The sequence below is a fragment of the Podarcis liolepis genome (assembly GCF_965112155.1).
Source record: "Podarcis liolepis genome assembly, chromosome: 4".
Taxonomy (NCBI): domain Eukaryota; kingdom Metazoa; phylum Chordata; class Lepidosauria; order Squamata; family Lacertidae; genus Podarcis; species Podarcis liolepis.
In genome coordinates this window covers 99498072-99514014 of record NC_139558.1, presented here as the reverse complement: position 1 = coordinate 99514014, position 15943 = coordinate 99498072, and the positions used below count along the sequence as shown (strand labels likewise).

The 15943-nt window shown below is 44.9% G+C and overlaps 1 protein-coding gene across 4 annotated transcripts; it reads right to left on the bottom strand.

Moving 5' to 3' along the window:
- Positions 1 to 292: 292 nt before the first annotated feature.
- Positions 293 to 14371, bottom strand: PAAF1 (proteasomal ATPase associated factor 1). 4 transcript variants are annotated; one of them, XM_083499827.1, is made up of 12 exons: positions 13971 to 14371; positions 12214 to 12254; positions 11239 to 11342; positions 10517 to 10606; positions 8847 to 8945; positions 7710 to 7860; positions 5995 to 6189; positions 4469 to 4560; positions 3713 to 3828; positions 3247 to 3329; positions 2581 to 2663; positions 293 to 952 (listed from the first exon to the last, which is right to left on the bottom strand). In XM_083499827.1, exons 1-12 carry the CDS (start codon positions 14015 to 14017, stop codon positions 875 to 877), a joined length of 1179 nt encoding a protein of 392 aa, XP_083355953.1. In that variant the 5' UTR covers positions 14018 to 14371; the 3' UTR covers positions 293 to 874. The 4 variants fall into 4 exon arrangements, with proteins under 4 accessions (XP_083355953.1, XP_083355955.1, XP_083355954.1 ...); XM_083499829.1 differs by having other exon boundaries at positions 14088 to 14371; XM_083499828.1 differs by having other exon boundaries at positions 13979 to 14282.
- Between the last annotated feature and the right edge of the window lie 1572 nt (positions 14372 to 15943).

Below are 15943 nucleotides of genomic sequence, written 5' to 3'. Positions count from 1 at the left end.
AGTGTTTCGGTCCCACCAGACTGCAATAGACCCCACAAGCTGCTCTTCCTGCGTAGCTCCTGAAAAGTAATTTTTGCGTTTTGTGTTATGAGGTCAGATGAGAGAGCTGAACCCTAATTTCGTCTTGTCAAAGATGAAAGGAGGCCTGGTGAGAGCCTCAAATGACAAAAAATAACCCTCTGTAATTGGGAATCAAAGATGAATGGCAAGCGAAGAATGGTAAGAGAAGAGGATTAAAAAGGAAATCAATGAGGGCTGCTCCCGAGAGAATCAATTTCATTGGGCAAACGGCTTGAGATCAAAGCAGCTTTATTTGAAGATGGAAACTTACAACTAACAGACTGCTTGCTGGTGGGCAGTGAGAATTGCCACAGAGGAGTCATTCTGCAAGGATGGAAACAAAAGGTTGCTGCAGTTTGCAGCTCAAGACAAGAAGCAGGCGAGCCTGAGCAGGGGTTATTCCAAAACACCCCTTTCTATTGACATCTGCTGGCCTCCCTTTTCCTCGCTCACATCAGCTCCTTTCCCCTCACTTAGGAACAACCACCAGCCACACAGTGGATATCAAAAACACTTTTGCAAACACAAAAAGGGCACAATCGACCCAACAAACTTTCCGTGCTGTTCGGTGCAGGGAAACGGCGTTAAACTTTCAGAGCTGCCGTGTTCACATCGCTCGGCTGGAAGGTTACCTACAGGTTGGCCTTGGGTGCTGTCTCAACGTGGTCCCTACATCTCACGCCTGCGTGCTCCATTCACGCTACCGTACAAAGTCCTGGAAACGGGGGACACGGATATATGACAAATAGGTGTTTTAAGTAATCCCTGAAGTGCGTCCAGCATTCATAGCGCAGTGTTCATGGCTTTCGTAAAGTCAGAGATCTGAAAGCTGGTATCTCCTCACTATTCCGTCTCTGCAACACGTGTACACCTGTTTTTCCCATGTGGCCACCTAAAAAGATGGTAACAAAAGAGGTTTCAGAAGTGGTATTACAATCAAGTAAGAAGCTGAATTACTTCATTCCTTAACCTTCCTATGTTGGTCTGATGTAGTAGAAATATATCAGATAAATAAATAAATTGTCCAGTAGCATCTTAGAGCACCTTAGAACACGAAAGTTCATACCAAGAACAAACTTAGTTGGTCTCTAAGGTGCTACTGGACAATTTATTTATTTTTTAAATATATTTTTAAAAGTAAGATAGTTGCTTATTGCCTTGACATCTGGTGGGAGGGCATTCCACAGGGCAGGCGCCACTACCAAGAAGGCCCACTGCCTGGTTCCCTGTAACCTCACATATCGCAGGGAGGGAACTGCCAGAAGACCCTCGGAGCTGGACCTCCGTGTCTGGGCAGAACGATGGGGGTGGAGACGCCCCTTCAGGTCTACTGGGCCTTTGAGGCCATTTAGGGCTTTAAAGGTCAGCACCAACACTTTGAATTGTGCTTGGAAACGTACTGGGAGCCAATGCAGATCTCTCAGGACTGGTGTTACATGACCACAATGGAAAGTAGCTTTCTGTTACAATCACATTCTTTGATTAGGTGCATTGCTTTCTGGGGGAAGATTCCACAACTGGCGCCTCCCCTTAACTAAGTTATATACCCTTGATTGCTGCCTTACTGCTGTGTAAGAGGCAAACTTATACAACTCTAATTTAGTGGTGTTTTGTGTCAGAAGGTAAAGCGGGAGTCTCTCCTGAACTTAGGGTGTCGGGAACATTACCATCTCAGAAGTACTCTACAATATGGGCCTAGTAACATCCTTACAGGATTATTCAAATAGTTACTAAGAATAGTGTGTGATAACTTTCTAACGGTAAGAGCTGTTTAACAGTGGAACAGACTCCCATGAGAGCTTGTGGATTCTCCTTCACTGGAAGTTTTTTGGCAGAAGCTAGAAGGTCACAGAATCATAGAATCGTACAGTTGGAAGGGACCCCAACAGTCATCTAGTCCAACCCCTTGCAATGCAGGGATCTCAGCTGAAGAATCCCTGGCAGACAGGCATTGAAACTCTGCATTAAAACCTTTGAGGAAGGAGAGTCAACAACCTTTTGAAAGTGACTGTTAGTCAAACAGCTCTTACTGCCGGGAAGTTTTTCCGTATGTTTAGTCGGAATCTCCTTCCTTTTAACTTGAAGCTGTGAGTTCGAGTCCTACCCCCCAGAGCAGGAGAAAACAAGCTTGCTCCATCTTCCACATGACAGCCCTTGAGATATTTGAAAATGGCTCTCCTATCTCCTCACAGTCTCTTTTCCAGGCTAAACATACTCAGCACCTTCAACCATTCCTCATAAGGCTTGGCCATCTGTCATGTATGATCTATCTGAGATTTCTGCATTGCAGGGGTTTGGACTAGATGGCTCTCAGGTCCCTACGAATTCTATGATTCTGAGATTATATGAATGAGCGTGTATGATAAAATAATAGTTAAATATTTTTTCATAATTTTATTCCCCAAGTTTTCCTATTTCCCTTCTCCCCTGGAGTTAAGCAGCGATTTCTGTGATTTCTCTGAACAAAAACTCCCTTTGCCGAGACCAAGACAAAAATTGGCATTTCCCCTTGTATGATACCTTGTATACGGGGTCACAGTCTGGCCCAGTGAGCTCAGCCACATGGTCCAGATCTTGCTGCATAATAAAGCAGGTTCCATCACCTGGAAAGACATGCAGAACATGTGAAAGACAAGAAACTGCAGTTTACGTAGCAAGCCTTCACATTCCACATACCAATGTCATTATGATGCCCACCCACCGGTGCAAGATACTGAGAAATCAAATGTGAGAAACCTGCTGGATCCTCAAGTGCAGTGCTGTAAGGCTTTTTGTCCATGGAGAATACACTCAAACCTCGGTTGTCGAATGTAATCCATTCCGGAAGACAGTTCCGAAACGTTCGACAACCAAGGATCGAAGGGTGGTTGGCAAAGTCAATGTAAAAAAAAGAAGCTAGCTCTCTGGAAGCCATTTGGCTTCCAAAAAACATTTGAAAACATTTACTTCTGGGTTTTCAGTGTTCGGGAGCCAAAACATTCCAAATGAAGCTGTTCAGGAACAGAGGTTTGACTGTAGTGACTTATTCTTAACAGCTGAGAATTCACAGTGCAAGAAATTCAGGAGGGTCTGTTAATGGTTCCAACAATTTGACTTCACCCACTCCCCCCAAAAGCACCCTCCTCCATTGTGCCCCAAGACAAGACGGATGCTAACTCGGTAAGTGAAAGAAAAGAGGATTGCTACCTTGGCTGGCAATAAATCCATCTCTAAAAGGGAGCAGAGAAAGAACTGGTGCTCCTGATCTATGGACAACACGAACTGGAGCCCTAGAGAGAGCAGCGGGAACCTTTATCACAAAGAGTCGCTCACATTATAACAAGTTTGTCAGAATTCTTCTTAAAGAGACAAATAACCTGGGCCATGTTGTATAGGGAGCATAAGAAGCTGCCTTGAATCAGAGCCAGATCACGGGTCCACCTGGCTCTATATTGCTTACACTGACTGGCAGGGGCTTTCCAGGGTTTCAAGCAGGGAGTCTCTCCTACTCTTACCTGGAGATGCCACTGAGAATTGAACCCAGGGCTTTCGGTAGAGGCTCTGCCACTGAGCTTACAGCCCTTCCCCAGGGACATGCATAACTGGAGCAACATGGGAAGCAGCAACAAGGCTCCTGAGGCCACATTAACAGCTGCCCTTCAATTCTACTCACTTGGTGTTTCGCACATCCAGCTGGTATATATTTCCATCTTGCGTGCCGCCAAGGAGGTAGATGTTGGAGAGGAACGTGCAGCAATTAAATGCATCCGAGCCAACAAACAGAAAAACCTGAGGAGGAAACAAGCAAGAGGGAATGAAAAGGATATTGCGATGCTACTCTGAAAGAGAGAGAAAGAAAGAAAGAGAGAGAGAGCAGCTAGGAAAAACGGCAGTTGAAATTTCTGTTGAAAAAAGCATGTTCCTAACTGGCCTGACCAGAGGTAGATGTGGCTGGGTTGTTGCATTTTTTTAAAATATAATTTTTATTAAGTTTTTCATATTTTATTACATTTCAATATCAAAAAATAATAATTCATGACTTAAGACATTGCTTAAATAAAGCATCGACCTCCTTCCTTCCCTCTAGCAGACTTCCATATCTCATTACCAATTTCTCCACAATCCTAAATTCACTTTTTTACCTTGAATCGATCTTTTAACAATCACCTACTTATAAGTAAATCAGCTCCTTAATTTTCCATTACCAAACATTTCAACTTAAACCTACAAACGTATTCAACTGTTTGCAATTTTCTTTCATATAGAGTATAAATTTGCCCCAGTCCTTTTGGAACAAATCATCACAGCGATTCCGAATCTTCCCCCTCAGCTTTGCTGGCTGGGTTGTTGCATTGTGTGTCGGCCGATAGGTTCAAAACAGATAACAGCAGAAAAGGCAACATTAAACATGGTCATGGTGATATCTTACCGGCTGCCTGCTATGCAACCCCACCCCTTGCAGCTTTTTGTCCTCTCGAGCCAGCAGCAGGAGTTTCCCTTCTGTTCCGATTTCACGCTCACCTGTGTTAGAAAGAAACATGGTTAGGGTTAGCAGCTGCTCACCTTGTCGTTTGTTAAAGGCCAGAATCATGCCCAAACTAGGGGTGATGGGAGCAGCCATGTTTGTGTCTTACATGGTTGATTTTTATATAAGGACCCTCGCCTATTTTACTTCCCTGCCATCCCAGATTCAGAACCTCCCTAATCCCTGCTCCACATTGCCGGAAGTGAGCCAAACTAGGAGAAATGTTCCCGAAGCAACATTCTGCTTTTCATGTATTTGGAACAGACAGACACGTGAATGACCAAACCTAGTGAGTTGAATTTGTCCCTTCAGTTCTGCTCACTAAGCGCAGTGTGTTTATGCCCAGATGCAATGGTCAAAGATTGACAACATATTTTTTTGAACGGTAGGGAGTGAGAAGGAATGAGTGAGTGCATACATAGATGTGCGTAAGGTTGTCCTTGCTCTCAGTATGCTTTTTCAAACTTTGATTGAATATAAAGGCTTTATTTTTAAACAAAGTTGGACCACAAACCTCTCCATAAAAAGTTAACAGGTCAGCATCAATGTTACCTTTCTGCCTTATCTTTAATACATTTTAATTATTACACTTGTCATATGAAACTCCGTTATACTGAGCTAGAGGGCTGGTCTATCAGCTTTCCCCCAGATCTGGAGCCCTCTAGATCCGGGGTGTCTAATCGGTTGACCGCGATCGAGAGGTTGATCCCTCTCTATTGGCGGAAGTGAAAAGCAATGCAAGGGAATTCTCCGCCCCCCTGCTCTGCCACTGTGTTAGTCCGACGCGTCAAATGGGTTAGAAAATTGAAGTATCTGTCAGCACTGCATCGTTTTTTTAGGTGAGCAATTTTCCTCTCCTAAAAAAAATCAACAACTTTGGATTGCTCCCTTCCTAAAAGGTCAACAGCTTTGGCATCCCATCCCCCCACCCCTTCATGGAAGATCACTTCCATAATTTTTATACTGGGAGTAGATTGCAGTCTCTTGTGAGTTGGACGTGCCTGCTCTAGATGTTATTGAACTACCAACCTCCTTAAGCCGCAGCTCGCATGGCCGTGCTGGCTGGGGCTGGTCGGAACTGTAGTCCAAAGCAGCTGGAGAGAGAGCACCAGGTTGGGAAAGTCTGACTGAGCCCAATATTGTAAACATGGCCAATGCAGCACTAAGCACCCATGAACTGAACCTGGGTCCTCCTGTGCTCAAAGGTCAGTAGCACATGGCTATAGTTCCTCCCCTGCTGGTCTGGCCCTGCCTAATCCGCCAATACAAAACATCCTCCGCTCTCCCAGCAATGAATTACAGCCAAAATAAAACCTGGAGTTATTTTCAGGTGTGCAACTTTTTGGAATGACTTTATGACCATAAAACGTGCCTCTGCTTTTTTTTTTTTTTTTAAAGAAGAGAACACTTGCTTAATGTTGTTAACTTACTGGGTATTTTTTCGGGAGAGCCCAAGTTTAAGGTGTTGTCGGCCTCACCCAAAGCAACACCATTGACTGGAGAGCCACAATCTGCGACAACACCCAGGCAGGACGATGTCCCGCAGTCCCAGAGGCGGGCAGTGCCATCCCGAGAGCTTGAGACCACGTTTCTTCCCCGATCCACAATGGCTGTGTCCAGAATTCCTGCAGGACGGCAAAGGAAACGCTCGTGGGAAAGCGAAAAGAAGTCTATCCACGCTCTCTGACACAATTCCACCATCCCCCGCCATAATCCTGACCAAAGCACACCACAAGGAAAAAGAAAGGAGTCAGCAGCTAAGACAGCCTCAGGGAACCAAAGAGAGGGTTGAAGATGATAATAGATAGATAGATAATTTATTACAGTCGGAGACCAGCTTATAAAACACACTTGGGGGTACAATCCCAGAAAGAAAACAAACAGTTAAAACAATGTACAACAATAAATTCAAAATTTATAAATGCGATAAGCATATAGACACTTAAAACTTTAAGATAAGCTACCGCATAGATATGACCCAGAGTCACCCATGGAACTGAGTTTGGGGATTTTCTTCACGAACTAGTTTGAGTCGGGGGATGGTCTGTGCCTACAGATCTGTACACAGAATCTGGCAACCATCCGGATCGTCTTATGAGGTTGAAGATTTGCCAGCTCATCTAGGTGACAACCACACTATACATTTCAAACATGTGGCTTCCCCCTAAAGCATCCTGGGAACTGCAGTTTGTTAAGGGTGCTGGGAATTGTAGCTCTGTGAGGGGTAAGATACAGTTCTCAAGATACTTAGGTGGAAGCCATGTGCTTTCAATGTATGGTGTGGATGTGAGCCTAGTTTAGATGAAAATCCAGTCTAATCTCAGATATCTGGGGCCTCAAATGTATTTGTTGTTGTTGTGCAATTGCAAAATTCCATACTGTGTTAGCACTTAGCTATAATAGGTCAAGAGCAAATGATTACAAGTGAACATAAGATCGTAAGAGGAGGCCTGCTGGATCAGGCCAATGGCCCAACTAGTCCAGCATCCTATTCCTACAGTGGCCAACCAAGTGCCTTTGTGAAACGAGCAAGGAAGAGCATTCACTCTTTTCCAATAACACCATTGATTCTAATAGACGCAGCTGTCCACAGCAGCTGATACATTTACGTATAAAACAAAAGAAATCCAATCCTACAAATTCTTGTATCTGCTCAATTCTGCTGTGGTAAATCTCTCCAGCAAGAGACAGCTGGCTCTGATAACTGTGTACGTAAGAGGAATTTGAATAATTTTGGCAATCTGTAACTTTGAGCTTTTCAGGACAGATGATCAGGAGTTTTTGGCTGACAGCTAGCTTGTATTCACCAGGGTCCTGCCGGTGCCTTTATCCCTGACCTCACACTGTGCATATGCGCGAGGGGCAGGGACCATCCCATGCTGACTTCCTCCCCTCAAAGTCTGGAACTGGAGAGTAGAGTGGGAGCCATCTTTATAGTTGCACTGAGCTTTGGAATGCCGCAGCTACCAGGTACAACTGCCCTTGTCCTCCAAGTTCGTTTAGGTGGTGAGCTGTAGAGGTGCTCAGAACACCTTATCAGCCCAGCCACAAAAGAGAAACACGGCCTCTTTCTCCAGCTTGGAGCTTAACTCAACTTCAGCTGCTATCACAACTACATTTTATTTCAGTTGCCAACTTCCTGTACCTGCTTTGTGACCCTGAAATGTTACCACGCATTTGGCATCTTCCGCAGACCAGATCTTCAGCCGGGCATCCATCCCCCCACTCAGGACCACAATGCCTGACGGGAAAAACCTGCAGCAATTCACATCGTAGACGTGGCCTTCCAGACATCTCTGGGAAGACAAAAAGAATTGAGTGCTAGTTAAAAGCCTCATCTCATCCTCTGCCTTGTTACTTAGCAACAGCCATCTTATTTGCCAAGCACACCGGCTGGCTGGACTGCCTCCATGACATCACTGCATCCTAGATTGTCATAATCTATTTTGTTTCTTTGCAGAGATTGTATCATTGAGGTTCTGGAAGTATCCTAAAACCATAATCAAGGGTAATTAAATCTAGGCCAGCTGCCCAAACAAGGTACACATATGCCTGAGATTTCCAGGACACAGAAGACCTATTTCTCACTAAGATGCTAAACTTACATCAAGACTGCAGGTGGGAGCTTGATTTAAAACAAACAAACAAACAAAAATACCTCTACATCAACTAGCATGTCAGAAAGAAGTGTCATAATCTAGCCTTTTCCCCAATATACTTCTCTTTGTGAGACTCTACCTGCTACCTGAAACTGTAGTCTAGACACAGGGTTAGCATCACAGTGAGAGTTGTGCCACTGTTAGTAAACTCAATATACAGAAAGAAGTCAGGCGGAAGGGGGTGGATCAGAAGTAAGATAATAGATGACTTCCTGAACTGATTTTTATCCTGTCAGAGTGCTGTGACATGGAAGTCAACTGATCCTCAACGTGGTGAAGGTGACCAGATCCCAATTCCTTTATGGAAAGAAGTAGGGGGAAAATGGATTTCTCTACCCACTGAGAAGACAGGACATGCAGCAATAATACATTACAGGGAAGGAGGGTTAAGATAAATATCAGAAACAACTTCCTTGCCACGATCCACAGGTGCACTCGCAGGTATGCACATGCACTTAAGATTTATCATGTTGTTTCTCTCTCTCTCTCCCAATGATATCAAACTACTATTAAAACTCTGGAGTTTGAACAGCAGTTTGAGGAGGGCAGGGATTAGTTCAACATTCAAGGGTTTAGACTGCAGGTTTCTTAAAGGCAAATTTCAACCTCAATACTGGTCTTACTCTTATTTCTCCATTAGCAGCCTGCCAAATTTTCATAGCTCCATCAGCACTGGCTGATACTCCAAGTCCTCCGCCACTAGAAATGTCAAGGCAAGTAATCTAAGATGGAGAGGAAGAGAAAATGAATAAATGACCACAATCTAGAAAAGTGAAATATTGATGGGCACTGGCATGGGCACTGGCATGTTATACAGTTCAGTCCATGTATTACTAATGTATTACGATGTATAGGCTAATGAGTTTATTGAGAAATCTCTATTCCATATAATTAAACTGCCAATTTGTAAAACACAGGCTATTCAAGGAGACATATAAAAGATCAAATCAAATAGTTAAGCAATCAAAAATGGTTGCCAGGTTTTTGAGTACCTCTAATACAGATGATATACAACTGTGCATGAAACAGCAGGCAAAAACCATTTTGAACTTACATGGGCTTATAGGGAATAATAATAATAATAATAATAATAATAATAATAATAATAATAATAAATTAATAACATTATTTATACCCCGCCTATCTGGCTGGGTTTTCCCAGCCACTCTGGGCAGCTCCCAACAAAATATTAAAAACACAATACAGCATCAAACATTAAAAACTTCCCTAAACATGGCTGCCTTCAGGTGTCTTCTAAAAGTCAGATAGTTGTTTATTTCCTTGACATCTGATGGGAGGGCGTTCCACAGGGCGGGCGCCACCACCGAGAGGGCCCTCTGCCTGGTTCCCTGTAACCTCGCTTCTTGCAGTGAGGGATGTCAGTGTTTGTAGAAAGCAAAAAAAAAGAAGGAAAGGGTTCTGACCTCCCTTTATCTTCTCAGTCTCCTTGTCGGTACAAAAAGAGTCCACGGGAATATCCTTGCAGAGTTTTATTAAAAGTCTTTGTGCAAAACACGACTGAATACACACCAGCACCAACCAACCCAAACACCAGCCACACCAACAAACTAACATCTCTCACTTATATATATACAGATTGATGCAGACCGCTGAGTCATGCTGACCCAGCTTTATTCACATTAAAGAAACAGCGGCCATTTTAGCCGTGACAAGGGAACCACCAGAAGGCCCTCAGAGCTGGACCTCAGTGTCCGGGCTGAACGATGGGGGTGGAGACGCTCCTTCAGGAGCAAATGATGCAACAAAATCTCAGTCCCCCTGCCCCCCTGGCACAACATATCCTCCCCAGCCTTGACCACCTCCTTCCCTAGATGACTTTGAATTTCTGCTGTCACTCATCTGACATACCTACCTGTGTAGCATATAGACAAGTTTGTACTTGGAAATTTAGCATTTGGTGTGGTGGGATGGATAACTGGTGTGAGAGATTGTGAAACAGTCTGAAGAAGAGGGAACTGTGGGAAAGCCTGAAGACTTTCTGAAGAGTTGTAGGACTTCAAAGAAGCTGAACGTGGAGCTTGGCTGTGGAATTTAACACAGCAAGGACTTTGAAGCAAAGAATCCTCTCTGGACTGAGAGAAGACTTCTTGTACCACCTGTAACTAGGGTGTGTATGTAGTGTGGTGTACAGCTGTTTTCTGTGGCAAGCTTCCACAGCATATACACCCAGCACTGACAAGTTATCGAAGAACACTGCAACTCATTTAATTAACTGAAGCTGCATCATCATTTAAAGTCATCTTATGAAAAACCACTTTGTAAAAATACTTACACTTTTTTGATGGATTCTACAGAAGGTTGTGTAGGGCGCCAGAAATTTGGTGGAGGCATTTTCACGAGGGCAGGAAACAAGCAGACTTTTCTGGAGTAGGTAGACCAGAAAGGAGAAGATAACATTTACTGGAAGCTGATTATGACCCATCATCACAAAACCCAAAAACTAATATGGTGGAAACTCCAGACAATAAAGCAGGTAGCCACAATGGCTTTGGATGTTTCTATTAAATATCATAGATATGAAATAAATCATTGCAGTAACGAGTAATTTTGAGCGTTGCCTTATACTGTGAGCCCCAAGGGGAAAAAATATTAATGTTTAAGAAAATGAGCTCTAAGTTGCTCTGAGGCCATCAGAGAGCATTTTATTCCTCCAGTAGAAGCCCAAACCCATAAAATATAATACAGTAATCTGAATTGGGGCTGTGACAGTCAGAAGGCACAATATAAATCCAACAAATAAAAAAATGCAGTTATGACAGAGGGCACTTCCACATAGCAGTTTCTTGTGAATTCAGTGCTGCTCATGGATGTATGTTTTGTGTAATCTGCACAGGACACCATCCTCGTCAAAATAACATCCCGTATCTCCCCACCTCAATTTAATCCAGATCAAGTTCAGATTATAAATCTGACATAGAAAACCATAGAGTTATCTTAGTTCTTGCTACGAGCCACTAGTTTGCCCTTCAACTCCATAGATGGAAGTGACCGTACCTTAGTTATTTCACTGACAACAAATCCTTCAGAGGCTACAACTTCAGGAATTCCATCTGAGCTCACCCCCTGACAAGTCAGCTTACCATACAAAGTAGGTTTTCCTACAGCATGCAAAAAACACAAACGAAAAACTTAAAAGGTGTTAAATACTTTAGACAGTACTTTATAAAGCCATCCTTATCTATTTAGGTTTTATTTTTAATGGAGACCTTCAACATGAGTTCCTCTAGCTAGAGACAAATGTGATCCACTTTTAGTTAATGATTCACAAACAGTTCTCTGTCAGGTTTATTATTCGACTCCCACTTGTAGCAAACTAACATAAATAAACAGTAATCAAATAAGAGAAAATCAGAAAACGAGGCTTGTTATAGTCTTAACACACTTGTTCACCAAGTACCAATGGCTTATAATTCTGAAGCTTTTTGTCCGTAGTACTTTCATCTAAAACTGATTTTGGCTTGTTTAAAAAATAAATTTGTTATTTCTGCTTCACAAATGGCATTAGCTGGTGGAAAAGCAAAGCCTCTCTAACTCTGAATACAGTGGTACCTCGCAAGACGAAAAGAATCCGTTCTGTGATTCTCTTTGTCTAGTGGTTTTTTCGTCTTGCGAAGCAAGCCCATTGACGGATTAGCAGATTAGCGCTATTAGCGGCTTTTAGCGGCTTATCTGCTGATCGGATCAGCTGATAAGAAGATTAGCGGCTTAGAAAAGGGGGGGGAGGGGGAAAAACCACCAGGAACTCGCCCATAGGAAATTCGTTTTGCGAAGCACCTCCAAAACGGAAAACTCTTTCGTCTAGCGAGTTTTCCGTCTTGCGAGGCATTCGTCTTGCGGGGCACCACTGTATTGGCAGAATTTCAGAGCTTGGTGCTTAAGCTAAAGTGTGGAGAGAGAGCTGGTTAGACACAAAGAGAATGGAACTGTACATTATCACCACAAAAGGGACAGAGGACTCTTCTTGTTCACCTGGGCTGCTGCAGCTTAGCCAAGCCTGCTCCTCATTCTTCCTGCAAAGATGAGAAACTCCAGTTAGCATAAAGCAGGGACAACCAACGTGGTGCCCTCCAAATGTTGCTAGGCTACATCTCCCATCATCCTGAACCACTGACTTTGCTAGCTAGGGCTGAGGGAAGTTGTGATCCAACGACATCAGAAGGTACCATGTTGGCTATCCCTAGCATGAAGGATCAGATGTTCACTTGGCATCAGTTTGGAGGGGATCAGAGGACGTTGGATTTGGGGGTGTTAACTTGCAACCTGTTTCCTGTGTCAATTACTCAGTTTGTGGGGAAGCACAAGACCAAAATGAGCACAAAACATTGGCATCCATTTGCAAAATTTTGGGGTTATACATTAATGAAACTGAAGTAGATGAAGGTTTGGAAAGGAGCAGCTATTGAGTTCATTCAAGGCTAAAGGGGTTGGAGGGACCACTTCTTTATCATTATTAGTGCAGGCTGAAGTATTTGGGGGAACTGGAGAGCATTTAAGGGACAAAAAAACACCAAAATTTGATGTGGGGTGGGAGAAGGGAGGTTGCAAATGACAGATGGTGGAGGGCAGACTATGGGAGGACCTTGGCACCATACCCAAGGAGAGGGCAGTGAAAGAAAACGGGCAAAACCTTTCAAGTCAAAGCAGGCAACCCTTCTGGAAGGAAAAAACAAAACCTCGAGGGGTGGGGGGAAAGGATGGCGAAGGCAGGCAGGCAGATTCCTTTGTGCTTGACTCAAAAAGGTGAGCCCAAGATGGAAACTCAACTCCTGGAGCCCCATGAATGGTCTGCCCTACTTTGAGGTGGGGAGAATGACTGCTGAAAGGACCACCAGCAGCAGGTGATGTGAAGGGGGCTGAAAAACAAGTTCAGGGGGGGGGGGAATAAGAGATGTATCTGAGGGGACACTGAAAATGGGGGACAAGGAGGCGGGAAAGAGACATGTTTGAGGGGGGCACTGAAATGGGGATCAAGGGGGAAGAAGAGAGACATGTTTGAGGGGGCATTGAAAATGGGGGGAGGGAATAGGCAAGTTTGAGGGGGTCACTGAAAATGAGGGACAAGGGGGGAGAAGAGACAAGTTTGAGGGAGGCACTGAAAATGGAGGGGTAAGGAGGGGGGAGAAGAGACAAGTTAATAAATTGAGGATGGCACTGAAATGGGGGTCAAGGGGGAAGAAGAGAGAGATAGTTTGAGGGAGCATTGAAAATGGAGGGGCGAGGGAGAAAAAAAGCCAAGTTTGAGGGGGGCACTGAAAATGAGGGGCTGGGGGGAGAAAAGCCAAGTTTGAGGGGGGAATTGTAATGGGGGTTGTCAAGAGGGAACAAGAGAGAGATGTTTGAGGGGGCGTTGAAATTGGAGGGAGGGGAAAGCCAAGTTTGAGGGGGGCCCTGAAATGGGGGTAAAGGGGAAGAAGAGAGAGATAGTTTGAGGGAGCATTGAAAATGGAGGGCCAAGGGAGGAAAAAAGCCAAGTTTGAGGGGGGCACGGAAAATTGGGGGCGAGGAAGGGCGAAGAGGCAAGTTTGAGGAGAGACTGAAATGAGGGGGAAGAGGACGGGGTAAGTTTGAGGGGAGCACTGAAAATGGGGGCGAGGGGTCATGGGGGGAGCAGAGGTTGAGGGGGGCACTGAAAACGGGGGTGCCGACACTTCAGGTGCCCCCGCCACTTCAGGTGCCCCCGCGTGGCCGAGAGGAGGGGGCAGGCGCGTGGAGGCCCTCTCGCCCACCTCAGCACCTGGTCCCAGTCGCTCTGGATCCGCACCACCGCCGCCATCTTGCCCGGGGCCCCTCCCCGGAAAGCGCATCCCGCTGCCCTCCCCCCGGAAGGCCCGGGCGCCGCCCACCAGGGAAGCAGCTTGGCCCGCGAGGAGGCCTCAGGGGAGCCCAAGGCCGAGGGGAGCCGGGCGGGCGTGGGAAGGCCGCCGCCGGGCGTGGGCGGTCGAGCGGTCTCTTCTTTTTTTGCCTGCGTAGCGCGGTGGGCGGGGCGCCCGGCGCGCGCGGGAAGCTAAGCAGGCTCAGCCCCGGACAGCTCTCGGATGGGAGACCGGAGTAGAGGCGTCGTCATTTCCGCGTAGCTCGCGCGTGCTTGGCCTTTCTCCGCAGAGCACCTGGCCAAAGACTCCTCCCGAGTAAGGTTATATAGCCGTCCAGGAGTATCAGAGGAGAAGGGTCCCCCACCTCCTCCTGCAGGAAGGCTATTTATAAATAAGACAAGTTCTCCGGATGTCAGCCTAAGGATCCGCAAGTGAAGTTTCTTCACATCAACTTGCCGGAAAAGCTTCAGTTATTACTTTTTTAGTAATCCAGGAGAATTGTCAGGAAAGTGGGGGAGAAACTCTAGGGCCTTTGAATGCAAAGTGTGACAAATTCAGTATATTGCACATGCAAAAGACACTGTGCCATAGCTGTCAACTTTCCCCTTTTCTTGCGAGGAATCCTATTTGGAATAAGGGAATTTCCCTTAAAGAAAGGGAAACGTTGACAGCTATGCACTGTGCTCCCATCTTTCTTTCTCATTCCCTCCATTCATAAGGCAAAATAACCACATCCGATGCCCTTTTAAATGTGCTGTGGCAGAGCAGATGATTGGTTTGTTTCTGTTACTTTTATTATGTATTTTGTGTTTTTTTTTTTTGTAATTTTATGTTGTGAACTGCCCTGAGATCTCTGGGTACAAGGCAGGCTTCTTCAACCTCAGCCCTCCAGATGTTTTGAGACTGCAATTCCCATCATTCCTGACCACTGGCCCTGCTAGCTGAGGATCATGGGAGTTGTAGGCCAAAAACATCTGGAGGTCCGAGGTGGAGGAAGCCTGGTATAGGGCATAATAATAACTACCACCTAAGGGCTTTCCGTGCGCTGCTGTGGTTCGCCAGAAGCGCCTTACTCCTGCTGGCCACATGACCCTGGAAAAACTGTCTGCGGACAAACGTTGGCTCCCTTGGCCTGTAAAGTGAGATGAGCACCGCAACCTCAGAGTCGGCCACGACTGGACCTAATGGTCAGGGGTCCCTTTACCTTTAAGAGCTTTGGTTGATCTGTTTGACATCCTATACCCTTTTAAAATGTGGTTATTTTCGGGGGGGGTGTTATTGGGTAGCTGTTTTTATTCTGATTATATATGTTATCTTTTCTGTGAACCACCCTGAGACCTCTGGGTATAGGGAAGTATATAAACTCAATAAACAGTAATAAGAGATGACAAAGAGAAAGTAGGGCTGCAGTTCAGGTAACAAAACACACAGCACATTGCTAATAATAATAATAATAATAATAATAAAATTCCTTCCAGTAGCACCTTAAAGACCAACTTAGTTTTTTTATTTTGACTACGGCAGACCAACACGGCTACCTATCTGTAATAATAATAATAATTTATTTATTTATACCCCGCCCATCTGGCTGGGTTTCCCCAGCCACTCTGGGTGGCTTCCAACAGAATATTAAAATACAATAGTCTATTAAACATTAAAAGCTTCCCTAAACAGGGCTGCCTTCAGATGTCTTCTAAAAGTCTGGTAGTTGTTTTTCTCTTTGACATCTGGTGGGAGGGCATTCCATGTTTACTCAGTCCTATTGAATTCAATGGGGCATATTCCAAGGTAAATGGGGTTAGGACTGCAATCTTAATCTACTAATCATATGGCCCTTCCCTGGTTACTTTCACAAATGTGAATAAAACTCTTGCATTATTTTATGT